Source organism: Trachemys scripta, chromosome 8, assembly GCF_013100865.1.
Source record: "Trachemys scripta elegans isolate TJP31775 chromosome 8, CAS_Tse_1.0, whole genome shotgun sequence".
Lineage (NCBI taxonomy): Eukaryota > Metazoa > Chordata > Testudines > Emydidae > Trachemys > Trachemys scripta.
The window spans coordinates 106,076,743-106,093,802 of record NC_048305.1 but is presented as its reverse complement, the minus strand read 5'-3'; the positions used below and the strand labels follow the sequence as shown (position 1 = coordinate 106,093,802).

At 59.0% G+C, this 17,060-nt stretch overlaps 1 protein-coding gene across 2 annotated transcripts in view; it reads left to right on the top strand.

The window, feature by feature from the left end:
* Positions 1-17,060, top strand: part of BTBD19 (BTB domain containing 19) — a 46,506-nt gene that overhangs the window by 14,705 nt on the left and 14,741 nt on the right. Inside the window, exons 2-4 of one of the 2 annotated variants that reach the window (XM_034780259.1) lie at positions 735-963; positions 7,408-7,461; positions 8,073-8,492. In XM_034780259.1, the coding sequence (XP_034636150.1) occupies positions 735-963; positions 7,408-7,461; positions 8,073-8,159 (370 nt within the window). In that variant the 3' untranslated portion in view covers positions 8,160-8,492. Of the gene's footprint in view, positions 1-734; positions 964-7,407; positions 7,462-8,072; positions 8,493-17,060 lie in introns of those variants that run through there. The other variant, XM_034780257.1, reaches the window with a different exon arrangement.

Sequence of the window (17,060 nt, the reverse complement as noted above, 5' to 3'; positions counted from 1 at the left end):
GGGGGTCAGGGTACTCTGTATGGGGGGCAGGGGTACTCTGTATGAGAGATGGGGGTTGGGAGTACTCTGTATGGGAGTTGGGGGTATTCTGCATGGGGGATGGGGGTCAGGGGTACTCTGTATGGGGGTCAGGGGTACTCTGTATGAGAGATGGGGGTCGGGGGCACTCTGCATGGGGGTCAGGGGTACTCTGTATGGTGGTTGGGGTACTCTGTATGGGGGATGGGGGTTGGGGGTACTCTGTATGGGGGTCCAGGGGTACTCTGTATGAGAGATGGGGGTCGGAAGCACTCTGCATGGGGGTCAGGGGTACTCTGCATGGGGACTGGTGTACTCTGTATGGGGGTCGGGGGTACTCTGCATGGGGGACGGGGGTTGGGGTACTCTGTATGGGGGTCAGGGTACTCTGTATGGGGGTCAGGGGTACTCTGTATGAGAGATGGGGGTCGGGGGTTCTCTGCTTGGGGAATGGGGGTACTCTGCGTGGGGGACGGGGGTTGAGGTACTCTGTATGGGGGTCAGGGTACTCTGTATGGGGGTCAGGGGTACTCTGTATGAGAGATGGGGGTCGGGGGTTCTCTGCTTGGGGGACGGGGGTTGGGGTACTCTGTATGGGGGGCAGGGGTACTCTGTATGGGGGTCGGGGGTACTCTGCATGGGGCACTCAGGCAGTGGCCGCCCTGTTACAATCCCCGCTCCTCATGGCGTGGCTCGGCCTGTCTCCGCCTCCACAGCGACGTGACGTTCGTGGTGGGCAGGGAGAGGCAGGAGGTGTTTGCCCATCGCTGCATCCTCGCTTGCCGCTGCCAGGCCTTCCAGGGGATGTTCAGCCAGCCCCAGCCTGATGCCCAGGAGCCGTGGCCCGCCCAGGCCCCATTGGTCCTCAGCCACGTGCAGCCCGAGGTCTTCCTGGCCGTTCTCGAGTTCCTGTACACCAACAGCGTGACCCTCAACAGCTTCATGGTGAGTGCTGCGTGCTGCCCCGGGGCCGGGCACTCTGGGAAGGGTAGGGGTAGGTCAGACGCAATGACAAGGGACCCCAAACCGGGCTGCAGGGAGGGCATGGCAGGATAATACATGGGGATGGCGCATGTCCCGTCCCCCTCTAGCAGCTGGGCCACAGAGAGGATTACAGCCTACTACTGCTGCCCCCTAAGGGATCTAGTCCTTTAGCTCAAGTGGTAGAGGGCTGTGCCCAGTCCCGAGTTCAAGCCCAGCCCATGCAGGGGAAGGTACATGTGCTGTGGCTTGTAGAGTGTAGTTAGACTCTGCAGTGCTGGATCCAGACAGCGCCACCGCCCAATTGGGGCTGCATCTGCCCCGCTCAGCTCCCCCAGCCTTGCCTGGCCGAGGGGAGAGGGGGTAGTCCCTGGCCCAGGCATGGTTAGCTTGGGGGCTGCAGGAAGAGGCCGGCGGGGGGGTGGAGTGCTGGCTTGTCCCAGCCCCCGCTCTGCCAGCTTTGTAATCCTCGATACCCCTCAGAACGGGGGCTGTGGCGCCTACCGCAGGGTCAAGGGGAAAGGGTGGGGGTGCCAGCGGGAGGGGGATGGAATTGGAGGCTGCTTGCTCCAGACTATTTTTAGAGCAGTGTCCCTTCCCCCGCCCCCCTGCCCCTCCTTCCCCCATTTCCCCCCCCCCCCCATGCAGCACCGGGAACAGGGTGCGAATTACCTGGCTCAGAGAACTCAGATAAACGCAGCCCAAGGAAACGGGAACCACCCTGGGAAAACCCTGCCAGCCAGGGGCATCCCGGCCATTGCCTTGCCCAGGGGCGGAATCACCCGGGGAATTCAGCCCATTCTCTCCCACGCTCCTGGCTCAGACACCCCCAACCTCCTGGCCCCACGCACTGACCTGCTGAGCCTTGGCTGGGGGAATCCAAACCCCCCGGCAGCCGTGGAGAGGCCCAGGAGCGCAGGTCAGCCCCGGCGATCACCTTATGTTCCTGCCGTGAAATGGATTTTAACCTCCCCGCCAGCCCCAAACCGAGAGCCCACGGTGCAGAGGAAGGTCCCCAGAACTCAGCAGGGAGCGTGGGCACAGCCAGGCCTTTCCCCAGCCCCCAACAGCCCTGCAAGGTGGATCCTGGGCTATGGAAGAATCAGGCTTCTCCAGAGGTCCCTGTCCCTTGTCCCGGTCCCGCGGCAGAGCATGCGGCAAGTCCAAAGTCAGCTGGAGGGAGGGGAAGCGCCCCTCAGTATTAACATCCCTCGGCCATTCGCACGGCCATTCGCACGGTCATTGCATGGCCATCCTCATGTCGTCCCATTCCCCCCCCCCCCGTCCCCTCTGCTGCCCCTGGATCTAGGCAGCTGCAGGGCGGGCGGGGCAGCCTGGCAGAGGCCCCAGCAGAGCATCATGGTCCCCCCTCTGCCGATGCAGCAGCGGCGCTGGGGGAGTTCGGGGGAGTCCCCTCTTAGCCACAGGGCAGAGGTGGTGACGCAGGGGCTGGAGGCTGTTACAGCCCAGAGCCGGGTGTGACATCCCCAGGGTCCAAGCCAGACTAGTGAGGAGCTGTGTTCCCCTGCCCTCGAACCCGGGTGCCCTTTACACGGCCGTGCTGCTGTCGCCTCCAGTGCTAGCCTGCTCGCAAACAGCCGCCCACAGCCCCGTCGGGGTGTGAACTGCAGCTGGGGACACCCACACGCCCTCTGTGACGAACTGGGACTGTTCTTAATGTGGGCTTTGAATGCTGAGTGGGGAGTGTCTGTGCCTGCAAGACCTGTCTTGGGCTGTGTCCCTGTCGTCTAAATAAACCTTCTGCTTTACTGGCTGGCTGAGAGTCATGGTGAATTGCAGGAAGCCGGGGGTGCAGGGCCTTGTGTCCCCCCACACTCCATGACACCCTCCGTCTGGGAGTTCCCCCCAGAACCACACGTCCTGCACGGGTCAGCCCACCCCGGCCAAACCAATTCACAGTGGTCAGTGAGCTCAGCGAGGGACATAAAGCACAGACTCGGTTCCCTCCGATGGACTTTCCCAAACCTCTCCACACTGGATGAGCTCGAACGAGCTGATTAACTCTTACGTGAATACACAGCACGAAGCATCACAGTCAGAAGTGGCTGCAAGAGTGAGACCGATACAACGCAGCTCACGCCTGACGCCCCGACCCCGGTTACAGCTCTCTCGCCGCACCCCTCAGCCGCTTTCCATCCGGGTCCCTGCCCCAGCCCAGCGCTGCTGCTTCTGTTCTTCAGGTGTCTGCACTGCCAGAGAGAATGGCAGGGAAACTTTGGGGCGTCTGCCCCCCATTTTATAGTCCCCCCTCCCCCAGCTTTGAGAAGCGGCTCCAGCTGGGAGCGGGGCAACGGGCAGGCTGCGGGGCTGGGCACCCCAGGCTGTTTCTTTGCCAGGATGGAGATATTTTGCCCTGCCAATGAATGGGCACTTAGCAGGCGATGGCCCGTGTGACCTTGTCCACGCCTGGCCGAGGCACCAGCTTGCCCTCTGTCTGAAGAACGGGTCTGGCCGATCCCCAGGCTCGGAACATCAGTGGCTATTAGCCAGGCTGGGCAGGGATGGTGTCCCTAGCCTCTGTTGGCCAGAAGCTAGGAATGGGCGACAGGGGATGGATCACTTGATGATTCCCTGTTCTGTTCATTCCCTCTGGGGCACCTGGCACTGGCTACTGTCGATAGACAGGAGACTGGGCTAGATGGACCTTTGGTCTGACCCAGTACGTCCGTTCTTATGTTCTTAACAGGTGGAGTAGCTCCAAGCTTATACACTCACACACAAGGTTGCCAGGTATTTTACCAGGACTGTAATGACCAGCAAATAGGAGTTTTATACTTTGTCTAAGGGGTGACGCCAGGGGTCAGGACTGTCACAAGGGGTCTGCTTGAAAGGCCAGGCTGTGTTCCCTTCCCTGCCGGGGGCTGGGCTCAAGGGTTGCTTCCCAGGGCGGCCTCCTCACGGCCCTCACTGCAGACAGCCAGTCGCGCTGAGCAGCCATCCAGCCCGCTGAGCTGCCCTCTCGCCCCCCCGAGGCCCGCGTGGCCTGGGGAAGACGGAGGAGAGACCTGGCCACACAGGCTGTCATGGGACAGAAACTGTCTCTCTCTGCCCAGCTGGAGGCCAGTGCCCGTGGCTGTGTGGGCAAATGCCTGATCCTGTTCAGAACGGTCCAGTGTATGGGGGGGCACTGAGCTGGGTTCTCATCCTGGCTCTGCCACTGACCAGTTGAGTCTATTCCCCTCCTGCCTTGTGCTCTCTACTCTCATAGACTCATAGACTTTAAGGTCAGAAGGAACCATTATGATCATCTAGTCTGACCTCCTGCACAACGCAGGCCACAGAATCTCACCCACCCACTCCTGTAACAAACCCCTGACCTATGTCTGAGCTATTGAAGTCCTCAAATCATGGTTTAAAGGTCTCACTGGGGCGGGGAGCGTCTCCCTCTCAGGATCTGTGCAGCACCCAGCCGGGGAAGGGGGACATCCCTGGGTGGAAAGAGGCACTTGCCTTTCATGCCCAAGATGCTCTGGAATTACTCCAGTCCAGGGAGCCTGGACCAGCCTTTAGTGCTGTCACCTGGCTGTGTTCTCTGGGCCCCGCAGCTCTGTGGTCAGCGGATGGGGACGTGTGAAATGCTCCTCTCGAATGCATGGACCTAGGGTGACCAGATAGCAAGTGGGAAAAATCGGGACAGGGGGTGGGGGGTAATAGGATCCTATATAAGAAAAAGACCCAAAAATCAGGACTGTCCCTATAAAACCGGGACATCTAGTCACCCTAGATGAACCAGCTGTAGTGGGCCTGGCTGCTGGGTTGGCTACGCTGCGTGGAAACCCAGCTGACGTTCTAATGCGAATGGTATTTGAGGTTTCCTCTGAGGCAATCAAAAGCCAAACAGTGGGCAAACGTGACCTGGTGAAGCCTCTCAGCACACCTGTGAGGCAGTGGGGAAACTGAGGCACAGAGAGGGTTGAGCTAGAAATCGCACCGAAGAGCCCCAACTTGCATCCCCTGCTCTAGCCAGCAGGCCCCAATGCCAACTGCCAGTCTGCAGCCTTCTGGGCTAGGAGCACTCCTTGCTGGGGTCATGTTATCCTGCAGTGATCCCGGCAGGGAGACGGTGGTTCCCAGCCTGGGGTCTGCAGGACACTCGCTGGTGGCTGCAGAGAGCTGGCTGGTCACATGGGGCTGGGTCTTTCTCCTGGCTTCCAGCTGTTACTCACACTTGCTGCAGAACTAAAAATATGCCCACTCCTTTACCTTCCCCTGGAAACAGCTGCTGTAGTAGCCCCTGTGACTGGGAGGGCGAGTGGCAGAGGAAGGGACAATCTCTCTGTTAGGGTTTGGTTCATTAATTAACCAGGAAAAGAGCAATAGTAAAACTAATGGCAAGGATCACTGCGTTCAAAGGAGCCATCTGGCATGTGCATTTGCAGTTAACTTTAACTGGGGTGTAGCCCTTTCTCCAAGAAAGCCCTGGCTGCTTCTTGGATGCACCCGTGCTTGTTATGAGAGGCCCAGGGTTAGGGACCCTGTCTAAGCTGGGGATCTCCGGCCAAGGGAAGAAATGATATCCGTGCATCCGTCACTGCAGCTGTCGGTATCCGCTGGCTGGGTGAAATACCATTGCCAGGAGCAAAAGCAAAATGCTCAACATTCAGTGACATTGGTAAGACCCTAGGCACGAGGGATGGTTTGGTCTAGTACGTCCCAGCTAGTCCACCTCGTGCACTGTCCCGCCCAGTGCCTGGTCCGGCCCAGCCTGCTGCCCCGCCACGAGTTGCGTCGTGGTCTGGGGACCCAGCATCCTCACTCTGGTGCCGCATCGCACCATAAAGACACAGATGTCCAGCACTTCTCTGGCACGCTCAGAAGAAGGTGGCAGCCCAGCTCCAGGCAGCAGTGAGGAAATAACCCCACGGGGAGAGCGAACAGGAGGCTGGGGGTGTCACCCAGGAGGGGATGTCTCACCTCCTCTCTGACCCATTGTCCCTGCTACATAGGTCCCTCCCTTTGCACTTTTCAGGCTGGAGGGGATGGCGGGAAATTGCAAACCAGCCGGAGGCTGGATAACAGCCCTGCCAGGGCTCATGGGTTCCCAGCGGCCTGCCCCTTTCAGCCACTGTCTCCATAGCTCCTCTCCTCGACTTCCACCCCTTGTGCTGACCCCAGCTCTGAGCAGACCTCTCTTGACCCGTGCCCGGCATGCGTGTCCGGTGGGTCGCTAGGCCGCGGGAGTTGTGCACATCAAGCCAATGACACAGGCTCCCGGTGTTACCCGCTGTGGCCAGCAATTCTGGGAGAGGGTGAGGCTGGGTTGCGTCCTGCTGCTGGGAAGTTAAGAATCAGGCTTTTCCAGTTTTCCTGGCGTTCCTGGGGCTTGTTGAGGCAATGCATTGGCTTTCCCTCGGAGCACCTCTGACTCCGGCCCAGCTCCCTCCCCGTTCCCATGCGGCTGCTCACTCCTGGAGCTGCGGGCTGGGGACTGTCAGGCTAGCAACGCCCAGCGATGCGGGGAGGATGGGCTGGGATCCATCCACCCTGGGTGGCCAGGTCCCCTTTGCTCTAGGCTGAGGGGAGAGCAGCCGTCCTGCCTTGTGCGAATGGTAGCGTGGAGACTAAACTGGGCCTAGGGTGACCAGACAGCAAGTGTGAAAAATCAGGACGGGGGTGGGGGGTAATAGGAGCCTATATAAAAAAAAGCCCCAAATATCAGGACTGTCCCTATACAACTGGGACATCTGGTCACCCTAACTGGGCCCTCACAGCTGGGTCACATGGATGGGGAGTTGTGCAAGGAGAGCACGAGCTGGTTCTGGGACTGAGCAGAGGCCTCCCATCTCCAGGCCGACCCAGGAGAGCCTGAGGGTCAGATCTGTGCCGCCTGGCACTTGGCAGCAGTTCTGCCAGCTGTGAGCGGGCACAGAGCCCCGAGCGTTGCTCGGACCCCGGGCTAGCGCCGCCCCCGGGCAAGGGGAGAATGTCTGTGCCGTCTGCTGCCCACAGCTTTGTGAAATGCCGAAGGGTCAGAATGGGCCCTGGTGCTTTGCCGCGTTGGTGGCTGAAGTCTGCGGTGGCTAGGCCACGTGCCTGCTTGGAGGAGGGCGTCGGGGGAGAGCCTACGGACGTGTGCGTCTCCTGGCACTTGTCAACACCTCAGCTCCCATGAGCAGGCCAGGCTGCTTCCAGCAGGTGCCAGCTTCCTTTGTAATGTTTCCAAAGCCCCCTTGGTCTCTTTTCAAACACGTTTATCAGGTGGGGGCCCCCTGCTGGAGCCCCCAAGACACTCTGTCCCCCCAACCAGGGCCATGCATGGGGGGTGGAGGTGCGACCAGCTGAGAGCGGCTGCAGGGGACAGATGCAGAGAACAGACCCGAGGGCCCCGGCCCCACCAGCCTGGCACCTGCGCATTCTTGCTCACCGGTGTGTTTCTTCGCTCCACAGGCCCTGGAGGTGCTCACCTCGGCTGTGGAGTACGGGCTGGACGACCTGAGGAAGGTAAGGCCCTCGCCTCGCCGCCTGAGCTGCCTCTTGTTAAATACACGGGTGCTGGGGGGACAGGACGGTCGGGTGAGGGGCGGTGATGTCCGGCGGGCCAGGGACTGCACATTTAGCCCGGTGGGGGGAGGGAGCGAGTGGGTGTATTCCTGTAGGTCGACATAGGGGCCCGTCACCCCAGCAATGCAGATTGGCACCATCGGAGGGCTGGGCCGGTACCAGGCCAGGAGGGACCCAGCAGGAGCGGGTGATTGTGTCCCTCGGTCGCAGGCTTGTTCTTACACCTCGGATTGTACAGCTCTAAAGGGAGCTGAGGGCAGGGGAATGGGAGCAGTAGCTGCTTTCAGCAGGTCGCTGGAGACGGTTAAGGGTGCAGGGAGGTAATGTCTCAGGGCTGTTTGTTGCCATCTGCTTCCGCCCTGCCGGCGATTGTCTGGAATCACTGCAGAGAAAGTAGCCAGGCCAGTGGGAACGGACAGCTTAGGAACTGGCCCTGTGGGTGCATTGCATTGCGGGACTTTGTAGTCAAGGGCCAAGGCTGCATGAGTAGACTTTGGGCGACTCTATTTCTGGGCAAACGGGGCAATGGGAGGCTCATTCTCTGTGCTCAGTCCAGCAAACGGAGCCGAGTTCCCCGACGTGATCTCAGCGGAGCCCGTCGGCGCCCCTGGGCAGCTCAGAAAGTGCAGAGGTTATGAAAAGTTACAGCAGAACCTCCGAGTTCCGGACACCTCGGGGATGGAGGTTGTTCATAACGCTGAACAAAATGTTCTGGTTCTTTCAAAAGTTCACAACTGCACAATGACTTAGTACAGCTTTGAAACCTTACTATGCAGAAGAAAAATGCTGCTTTGAACCATCGTAATTTAAACGAAACAAGCACAGAAACAGTTTCCTTAGCCTGTCAAATCTTTCTTTAAACTTGCCCTTTATTTTTTAAGTACTTTACAGTTAACCAAGCACTGGTCTGTATTGGCTTTATTTATTTTTTTGTCTCTGCTGCTGCCTGATTGTGTATTTCCGATTCCCAATGAGGTGTGTGGTTGACCTGTCAGTCCTACTGTATTTATTTGATGACAGAAGCACCTGGAGGCCCAAGCAGATCAGGGCCCTCTTGTGCTGGTGTGACGAACTGGGACTGTTCTTGCTGGGGTGTGGGAATGCTGACAGGGGAGTGTGACTAGGATGGTCTGCATCGGGGGATGGGAGTCGGCCCGAGGGAACATACCTGAGCTTGTAACATGAGAACCCAGGAGGGGGTTGGAGGTCAGGTGACTCCGGGCCCGGAAAACTGAACAAAGGCTGTGGGAGGGGTCGCTGAAGGGAGAGTGCTGGAAGCAGGCTGGAGAGATGGCTGGGAGGCAGAGATGGCTCTGACCCCCCAAAGGGGGGTGGGCTGGGATGCCCTGGGACCCCAAGCTGGACCTAACTGAGGGGGGCCCTGTTGTCTGTGCCTGCAAGACCTGTCTTGGACTGTATTCCTGTCATCCAAATAAACCTTCTGCTTTACTGGCTGGCTGAGAGTCATAGTGAATCGCAGGAAGCCGGGGGTGCAGGGCCCTGAGTCCCCCAATACTCCGTGACAGCTGGGCACCGTATTTATGCACAGTAACAAATGGTCACTCGCTGGAAGAGTCTGTATCGATGAAGGAGGGACGATGATCCCTGTTTTACAGATGGGGAAACTGAGGCATGGAGGGATAATGACATGCCTGTCCTCCGCAGCAGAGCCAGGAGTTGAACCCAGCTCTCCTGACTGACCGTCCGGTGCCTCACCCACCGCACGATCCTGTGTGTCCAGAGCCGACGGGGTCACCACCTGCCAGCTGTGTAGGTCCAGGGCCCTAGCTCGCCCTGTGCATGTATCTCAGAGCTCGGCTCTTCGGCACCCATCTTAGAGGGGGACAGGTACCCGCTTGCTCTTCAGCCGTTTTCCTCCATTCCAATGCGTGGATGCGGCCGGCTTTCCCTGGCCACGGTGTCACAGGACCATCGAGGTCCGAGGTGGGAAAACCCCATGAGGTCATCCACTCCAAGCCAGACGGCCCCGTACTTGGGCTACTTCCTTGCTTTCTAAGTAAGATCTTTACACTGCTGATGACTCAGACTCCTCCTAGCTACATACACTCGGGATGTGTCAGGGTCATTCCAGGCATGCTAGAGACACAACCCATAGTGACTTGGCTGAGTGCAGCAAAAGTGCCTTCACTCAGCCAGTCCTCTCCGCACGGGAACCCCCGACACCATGTAATGGCCAACTTCCCTACGACGCGCAGCCATGAGCTGCTCCAGTGTCCTTTCAGTTACACACCGGCCTAGCTGTGGAGTGGCTCCGAATGGCCGATCCTGCACGAAGCAAGAGACTTCCCCTGCTCAGCCATGACTGCGGCAGTGTGAGAGGATCCGAGACAGGCCGCGCCGTCCCTCTCAGAGCCGGGAGTGAAGGGAACGCTCAGAAAACGGGCAGAGATACCGGGCTGGGGGCAGGGATTGGGAAGCCAGGGCTGTGCTTGTCTGAGCGAACTAGTGAAATCCTTCTGGTTAGGAGGAAGAGGGGGTGAGGAATGGAAAAACAAAAGGGAAGTGACAGGCAGACTCTCCTGCCCACTCCCAGGACTGGGGTGGGGGGTGGGGAGAGCAAAAACTTCCCAGGCCAGCTGCCAAGGCACTTGAGAGCATGGGACGTTGCAGTCATGGGGTTTTTTAACCACTGGCATCTCTCTGCTGGGTTACACACACAGACAAATATGCGCAATCAAAGAGATTCCTAAGTTAGGATGGAATTGGCCTTATGATCCGGAGACTCACCCAGGGTTTCCCCTCTCTCTGTACTGTACTCCTCACAGACGCTAACGCGGATATGAGAGTAGCCATGAACCACTTTAATTCCCGGTGAACGCAGCAAGAGAGCGCCGGGAGGACTCAAGGATCTAGAGGAGAAGGGAGGAAAGGGTCACTCCAGCCAGCGGGGAGTTCCAAGGGTCCGCACATCCCAGACTGGGAAAGAAGCGTGTGAGATAAGGCTGACATGGGGTTCTCGGGGGACTGACTGCTCGAAACCCTGCGGTTTAAAACCCGGGTGGAAGAGGAGAAGGAAGCAAACCAGAACAGGCAGTTATAGTGTGGGGGAGGGGTGCAGCCCAAAGGGAAGGACAGTCAAAGGGACTAAGAGAAACTAGCTCTTTATGAAGAGCAGGGAAAGGAATTCTGCGCCTTAGCATGGCCAGGTGACAGGCACTCTAGAGCTGATAATTATTCCTAAAATAACACCCAGGTTTTATACAGCGCTTTTCATCTGTCGATCTCAAAGCACGGTTTGAAGGAGGGCGGTATCATTACTCCCATTTTACAGATGGGGAAACCGAGGCACAGAGCTGTCGGGGAAAATAGGGGCGGCACTAGAAAATTGTCAACTAACACACGTGACACTGATCTTCGAATGGGAAAGGAGAGTCCTCCAGGCAGTTATGCTTTGGGGGATGAAATTCAGTCCCCCAGTAAAGTCACGGAACCGATCTTCGGCGGGAAATGGCGCCCAACTCCTACCAAACACAACCAAGTGCTATAAGCAGCACGTGCTTACTCAGGTCAGAGCTCGTCAGGCAAAGCTGACTGCTTGTTTGGCTGGGGGGACGCAAGGAGCGGACGCAGGGAAGGCCGGGTGTGACATGCGCACTGGAATTTTAGCTCAGTGTTTGCAATCTCGCATGAAATGAATGCAAATGTGCTTTGGTATGCACTGTTCCATGGACTGCAGACTGGATGTAGACACGGGCTGAGGATTCACTGCAAGGTATTTAATCAGGAAGGAAACGTCCAGGAGTAGCACAGGTCATCTGGTCTCACATTGAATAGCTTCATTAATGACCTGGAAGAGGTGGGGAAACAGTGCAGCTGGTCCTAAACTGAGGCATTGTGAGGCCAGTTAATGATGGAGGAGCTAGAAATCGGAGCAGAAACCACCCAGCTAGTAAATCTAAGGCAAAGTCATTCAAACCAGATATGCAGCGAGAAAGCAGGGGAGGGGCTGAAAATGGGCAGAAAGTTGCAGTGTCACATCGCATCAAAGCCCGTCCAGTCCGGTGGTGAGCTGAGCACACAGAATCAGCCGGTCACCGAGCAGGGAGGGAAGGCCCTGTTTGACTCTGCAATCGCCTGTGGGATTGCGTGGCCCCTTCTCGGTTATTTTGTTACCGGGACAATATTGACAAACTGGAGGGAGTTCAGAGAAGAGCCATAAAAAAGATCAAGGCCTGGGAGTGGTTTCTGAGGAATGCTTTAAAGAACTAATCTCATTTCTTTGGCTAAATGAGGACAAAGGCCTTGGCTCTGCTGAGTCTGTATTGAATTGGTTTAAGCACTGATGGCTCTGTGTATCCGCACTAGTCATGCTGTAGGCATTTTCCTAAGCCATTTCGGGTGCAATGCCTTCTGGGTACTTATCCCACAGTTCCTTGCTAAGCTTCCAGAAACAGTGCGTTGTGAGAGACGCCCCAAGATGGCTGGTGCCCTGTGGGGTAGCAGTGGGGTGACTCGTTGAACCGTTTTGATGCAGCCGCACTGACACTAACCTGGGATCTAGCCCTGAAAACGCACCGGTCCCCTTAGCACATTTGTCAACTGGTTGGAACCTGTGTGCGTATGTGTGTTACGAGCAAACTAAGAGGTGAAACCAGTTCTCAGCATGGTCAACTTCTCTAGTGTGGACGAGACCAGGGGGTGGAAGGGGAGCCATAGGAACCCTGCGTTGGGCTGAACGATGGCGGAGGGGAATTATTTAGAGGCATGCTCTGAGGAACAATGAGGAGCCGTAGGACGGGATTTAGATGGGGGGGACATTTAGGCTGAATATCAGGCTAAGCTGTCTGGCGGCACGGTTCCATGCGGCTGCGGAACAGCCTCCCCTGGGGCGTGGTGTGAGCCCCATTGCTGGTGTGATGCAGATTCTCACGCCCGTTCTGCACACGGCAGCAGGGCCTGGGCGTGGTGATCTCCTGCGTCTTCCTCATGCCTGCACGGTGTGATTCAGAGAGGTGCTGGGATGAAGCCAGCGGCCCCTGGCTATCCGCTCCCAGCTCTTTCCCAACCTGCGTGCCATGCGGATCTCTGGGCACTTTCAGTTTTTCAGGAATCCCTCTCCGGGCGCGGGTGGTGTCAGCAGCAGGGAATTCGCCCCTTCCTTCCCGCAGAGGCCCGCATTCCTTTCCCATAACCTGCCCGAGGAGCACGTGTCGCTAGCGCTCTCTGCATGTGTCACTTCCTCTTCCCAGTGGCTCTGTTCCTGGACTAGCACCTCTCGTTTCCCGGAGCCTGCCCGGCTGGCAACGCTGGTCGGCGAGGGAACCCATGCCCGCTGCTGGTTCTCCCAGCCATTGTGTCAGGGGAACCCACAGTCAGGGCTCGTCTACGGCCCACGCCTCGGCTGCGTCTCTTAGCGGTTGGGCTTGGGACAGAGGAGCCCAGCAAAGTATCTTCTGCAGGGTCAACCAAAGCCAGGCTGGCAACTTGCCAACAGCCCAAAGGCCACACGGGATGAGCAGTTGAGAACGGGAATTATAGCGGAGAGTGTCATTCCCAGGATGCAGCGCTCCACCTTGGGCATGATGGGCTGGAGACTGCATGGTGAGTTCTGGGAGGGTTTGGAGTTTCCCCCATGACTTAGCCAGGCCCAGTGCGGGGTGTTGGACCCACCTGGGGTGAAAGGGACCCAGCCAGTCCCGTGCAGGGCTAAGGAATTGTCCACCCGAAGCACACGGGCCTGGGCCTGCTCCCCGGGAGCCCACGGCTGTGTGGGAACGTTTCCTTTCGAGCCCAGGCCGACGCAGGGCGGAGGGGAAGCTGCCTGGCGGGGAGGCCTGGCAGGCAAGGCAATGGGTGGAAGCTACTTTCTTGGGTCATGGAAAACCAGCCCAGCCTGAGTTCCGGGGCCTGAGGAGGTCTCATCTCCCAGGCCTTGTCCAGCCCAAGCGGCTGCGGGAAGGGGCTTGGAAGGCTAGTTTCCTTCCCTGGTGTTCACTGATGTGGGGCTGCCCCTGTGACTAACAGGACAGTGGCTCCCCGGCCAGAGGCAGAGCTGAATGGGGCAGGAGCCGGCTGGGCAGGGAGACCAGAGTCCCCTTCCGTAGTGGAGAGACTCTGGTTGCGCTGATCCCATCCTGTGTGATCAGGAGGAGCCGAGGGCTCCCAAGCTTCCTCTTAGCCGAGTGTGACGAACGTGGGGGTGGGGGTATGTGTGTCTCACCCCTGCTAATTCCTGGATGAGCATGTTCTGAACACTGGGCCTGAAGCCGCAGCTAAAGGCCAGTGCGTGGGGAATGGGGCTAGCAGACCCAGGCCAGGGAGCTGTGGGGTTGGCACTGGGGGCATGGGGCCAGCAGTGGGGGAGCTGTGGGGCTGATGCAGGGGGTGTGGAGCTGGCAGACCCAGGCCAGGGCCTGGGAAACATGGGGCCTGGGCATGGGGTGTGGGGCCGGCAGTGAGGGAGCTGCGGGGCTGGCAGTGAGGGGGGCGCAGGGCTGGCAGTGGAGGAGACGTGGGGCTCGCAGTGGGGGAGATGCGGGGCTGGCAGTGGGGGAGACGCGGGGCTGGCAGTGGGGGAGACGCGGGGCTGGCAGTGGGGGAGATGCTGGGCTGGCAGTGAGGGAGACGCGAGGCTGGCAGTGGGGGAGATGTGGGGCTGGCAGTGGGGGAGGCTCAGGGCTGGCAGTGAGGGAGACACGGGCTGGCAGTGGGGGAGATGTGGAGCTGGCAGGGCCAGACTGGGGGGCCGGCACAGGAGGTTTGGACCCAGCAGGCCCATGCCCGGGAATGTGCTTCTCTTTGTTTTGATTGTAAGGTTGCCTCGTTCCCGTCCGTCCGGGTGGGTTTTGTTGAGCTTGTCTCCTAAAAATAGCTGTCTGCTCACCTCCCCGGGCTGGGAACAGCCGCTTCCCGCCCGCAGCCCCCGGGTGCCTCCCCCGGGCTGGGAGCTGGGCTAATGAAAGCCAGGCAGGTGGGCCGGGAGGCGGGGGGCTCAGGAAATGACCGCAGCGCTGGGCCTGGGCCAGCACTGCACAGCTGCCGTCCCACAGACAAAGAGGAGCTCAGGCCTGGGGAACGGGGCCGGGGGGATCCAAGGATTCGTTCGGAGCAGTCGTGGGCCTTGCTGCCGTGCCAGGTGGCCGGGGCGTCGAGCTGCTCCCTGCTCTCCCTGGCGGGGGAAGAGCCGCAGCGCTGGGCCGTGGCGGCAAGATGGACACGGGTCGCCCAGCACTGTGGCGTGTCTTTGATGCCGGTTCTGCCCCCAACGGGCAGGCACCGTGGGGCCTGGCTGCCGCACACGCAGCAAAGGGCATCCTGGGGGGGACAAGGAGGGGAGCTCGAGTTGGGGGAGCACAGCTAACAGCTCCCCTTCTCCCCCTGGCTGGGGTAACAGCCCCCCAACCCCCCTTCTCCCCTGGCTGGGGTAACAGCCCCCCAATCCCCCCTTCCCCCCCTGGCAGGGGTACCTACCCCTTCAACACCCCCACAGCCCCCCTTCTTTCCCCTGGCTGGGGTAGCTACCCCTTCAACACCCCCCACCGCCCCGCTCCTCCCTTTGGCTGGGGTAACAGCCCCCCATTCCTCCCTTTGCCCCCTGGCTGGGGTAACAGCCCCCCATTTCCCCCATAACCTTCCCTCCTCTCCCTTGACTGAGGTAAGCAGCCCCCCGTCTCCTGGGCTGTCTGGCTTGTCTAAGGGCTGCACCCCGCAGGCAGGATGCCTGGGTTCCTTACCCAGCTCCGGGAGGGGAGTTTGGTCTAGAGCAGAGGACTGGACGCCTGGGTTCTGGTTTTGATGGTTCTGTCCCGACCCACTGGGATTTTAGGCAAGTCACTTCGCTGTCTGTGCCAACTGGAGACCCCAATACGTCCCTCCTGGGCTGGGGCAGGGGGCTGTGAGTCTAAACCCGAGTGGCTTTGAGGTGCTTTGGAGTGGGGGTGGGGCAGTCACAGCCAGTGGCTACCCCGTGCCCCCACCGCTCTCACCCTCTGGGGCAGGTAAAGCGTTTTACAGCCCTAGGCACCTGGCAGAGGGCCGGTCTCCCATGTCGAGCCAAGCAGCCAGCAGGACAAGGAACAAAGAGCAGGTCTGGACGTGCCGGCAGCGGGGCCTAGTGGTGTGGGGGAGAGGCTGGGGGCGTGCAGTGCTGAGCCCTCCCCCGCAGGCCAGGCGGAAAGGAATCTCTGCCCAGCCCTGCGTGAAGTTCTCCACGTCCCCATGGGGAACGCTCTGTGCGCCGGCTCGGGGCAGTGCTCGGGCACCGTCCCAGCGTGGGGGCAGGCGGTGACGTGGCAAACTCTGCTCTAGAGCAGCGCAGGCTTTGGCGATGCTGAGGGGCCTCCAAGGGGGGCCCCGATCCTCAAAGGCACCGAACGAACTCCCATTAACTTCCATAGCAGTGAGGAATCGGGCCCGGCTCCTCAGTCACCTGCCGCCCTCACAGCATGTGGGCGGGCGATGCCCCCGGGTCACCCCCCGCCCCTGGCGTTCCTGGCCGTCTGGTTGGCATGTCTGCATGGGGGTCTGTCCAGCCTGCGCCTCACTCCCACCCGAATACTCCACGCTTGGCCCTTTTCTAGGCCCGTCCATGCCCACAGCTCCAGGTGCTTCACAGGCAGCCGACACCCGCCCTGGCCCACTCTGGTACTTTGACTAAGCCGGCGGGGTTCACGGAGCGGACGCCCCCAGCGCGGACGCGGTCAGACTGGGATAAAAGCACACAGGCCGGAGTAGCTCATGCCGGTCGGGTGAAGCCAAATAATCAGTACTGGTGTAAAACTCCTCCTCCCCGCGTATCTGCATCCCCATGTTCGAGCTGACCCCCCACCGGCCGCCATGGTGATGCTGGTAAAACTCAGAGTGGAGACCCCCTTGTGACAATGCGGTTCTGGCGGAACCCAACTGAGGTGCCAACTCAGGACAAATTGCTCAAATAGGGCAGTTACAGCCCAAGGCTGGGGTTTTTTCCACCTCTAAAGCAAACCAAACCAGCCAGACTAGGAGGACTTCGGCCTCACCCCACTGGCTAACCGCAAGTCTCACAAGCAATTCCCTTAGACACTCCAGTTTCCCAGTATTCCCACCAGTGCCACTCGTTATGGGGACAAATGGTTATGAAAACCAATACCCCAGTGAAAGAAAAAGGTTCTCCTGATCCCAAAGGACCAAGCCCCAGACCCAGGTCAATATACAAATCAGATCTTACCCACAAATCACGCTGCTGCCAATCCTTTAGAATCTAAAATCTAAAGGTTTATTCGTAAAAGGAAGAAGATAGAGATGAGAGTTAGAATTGGTTACATGGAATCAATTCCATACAGTAATGGCAAAGTTCTTAGTTCAGGCTTGCAGCAGCGATGGAATAAACTACAGGTTCAAATCAAGTCTCTGGAATAAATCCCCCGCTGGGATGGGTCATTCAATCCTTTGTTCAGAGCTTCAGCTTGTAGCAAAGTCCCTCCAGAGGTAAGAAGCAGGACTGAAGACAAGATGGAGATGAGGCATCAGCCTTATATAGTCTTTTCCAGGTGTAAGAACACCTCTTTGTTCTTACTGTGGAAAATTACAGCAAAATGGAG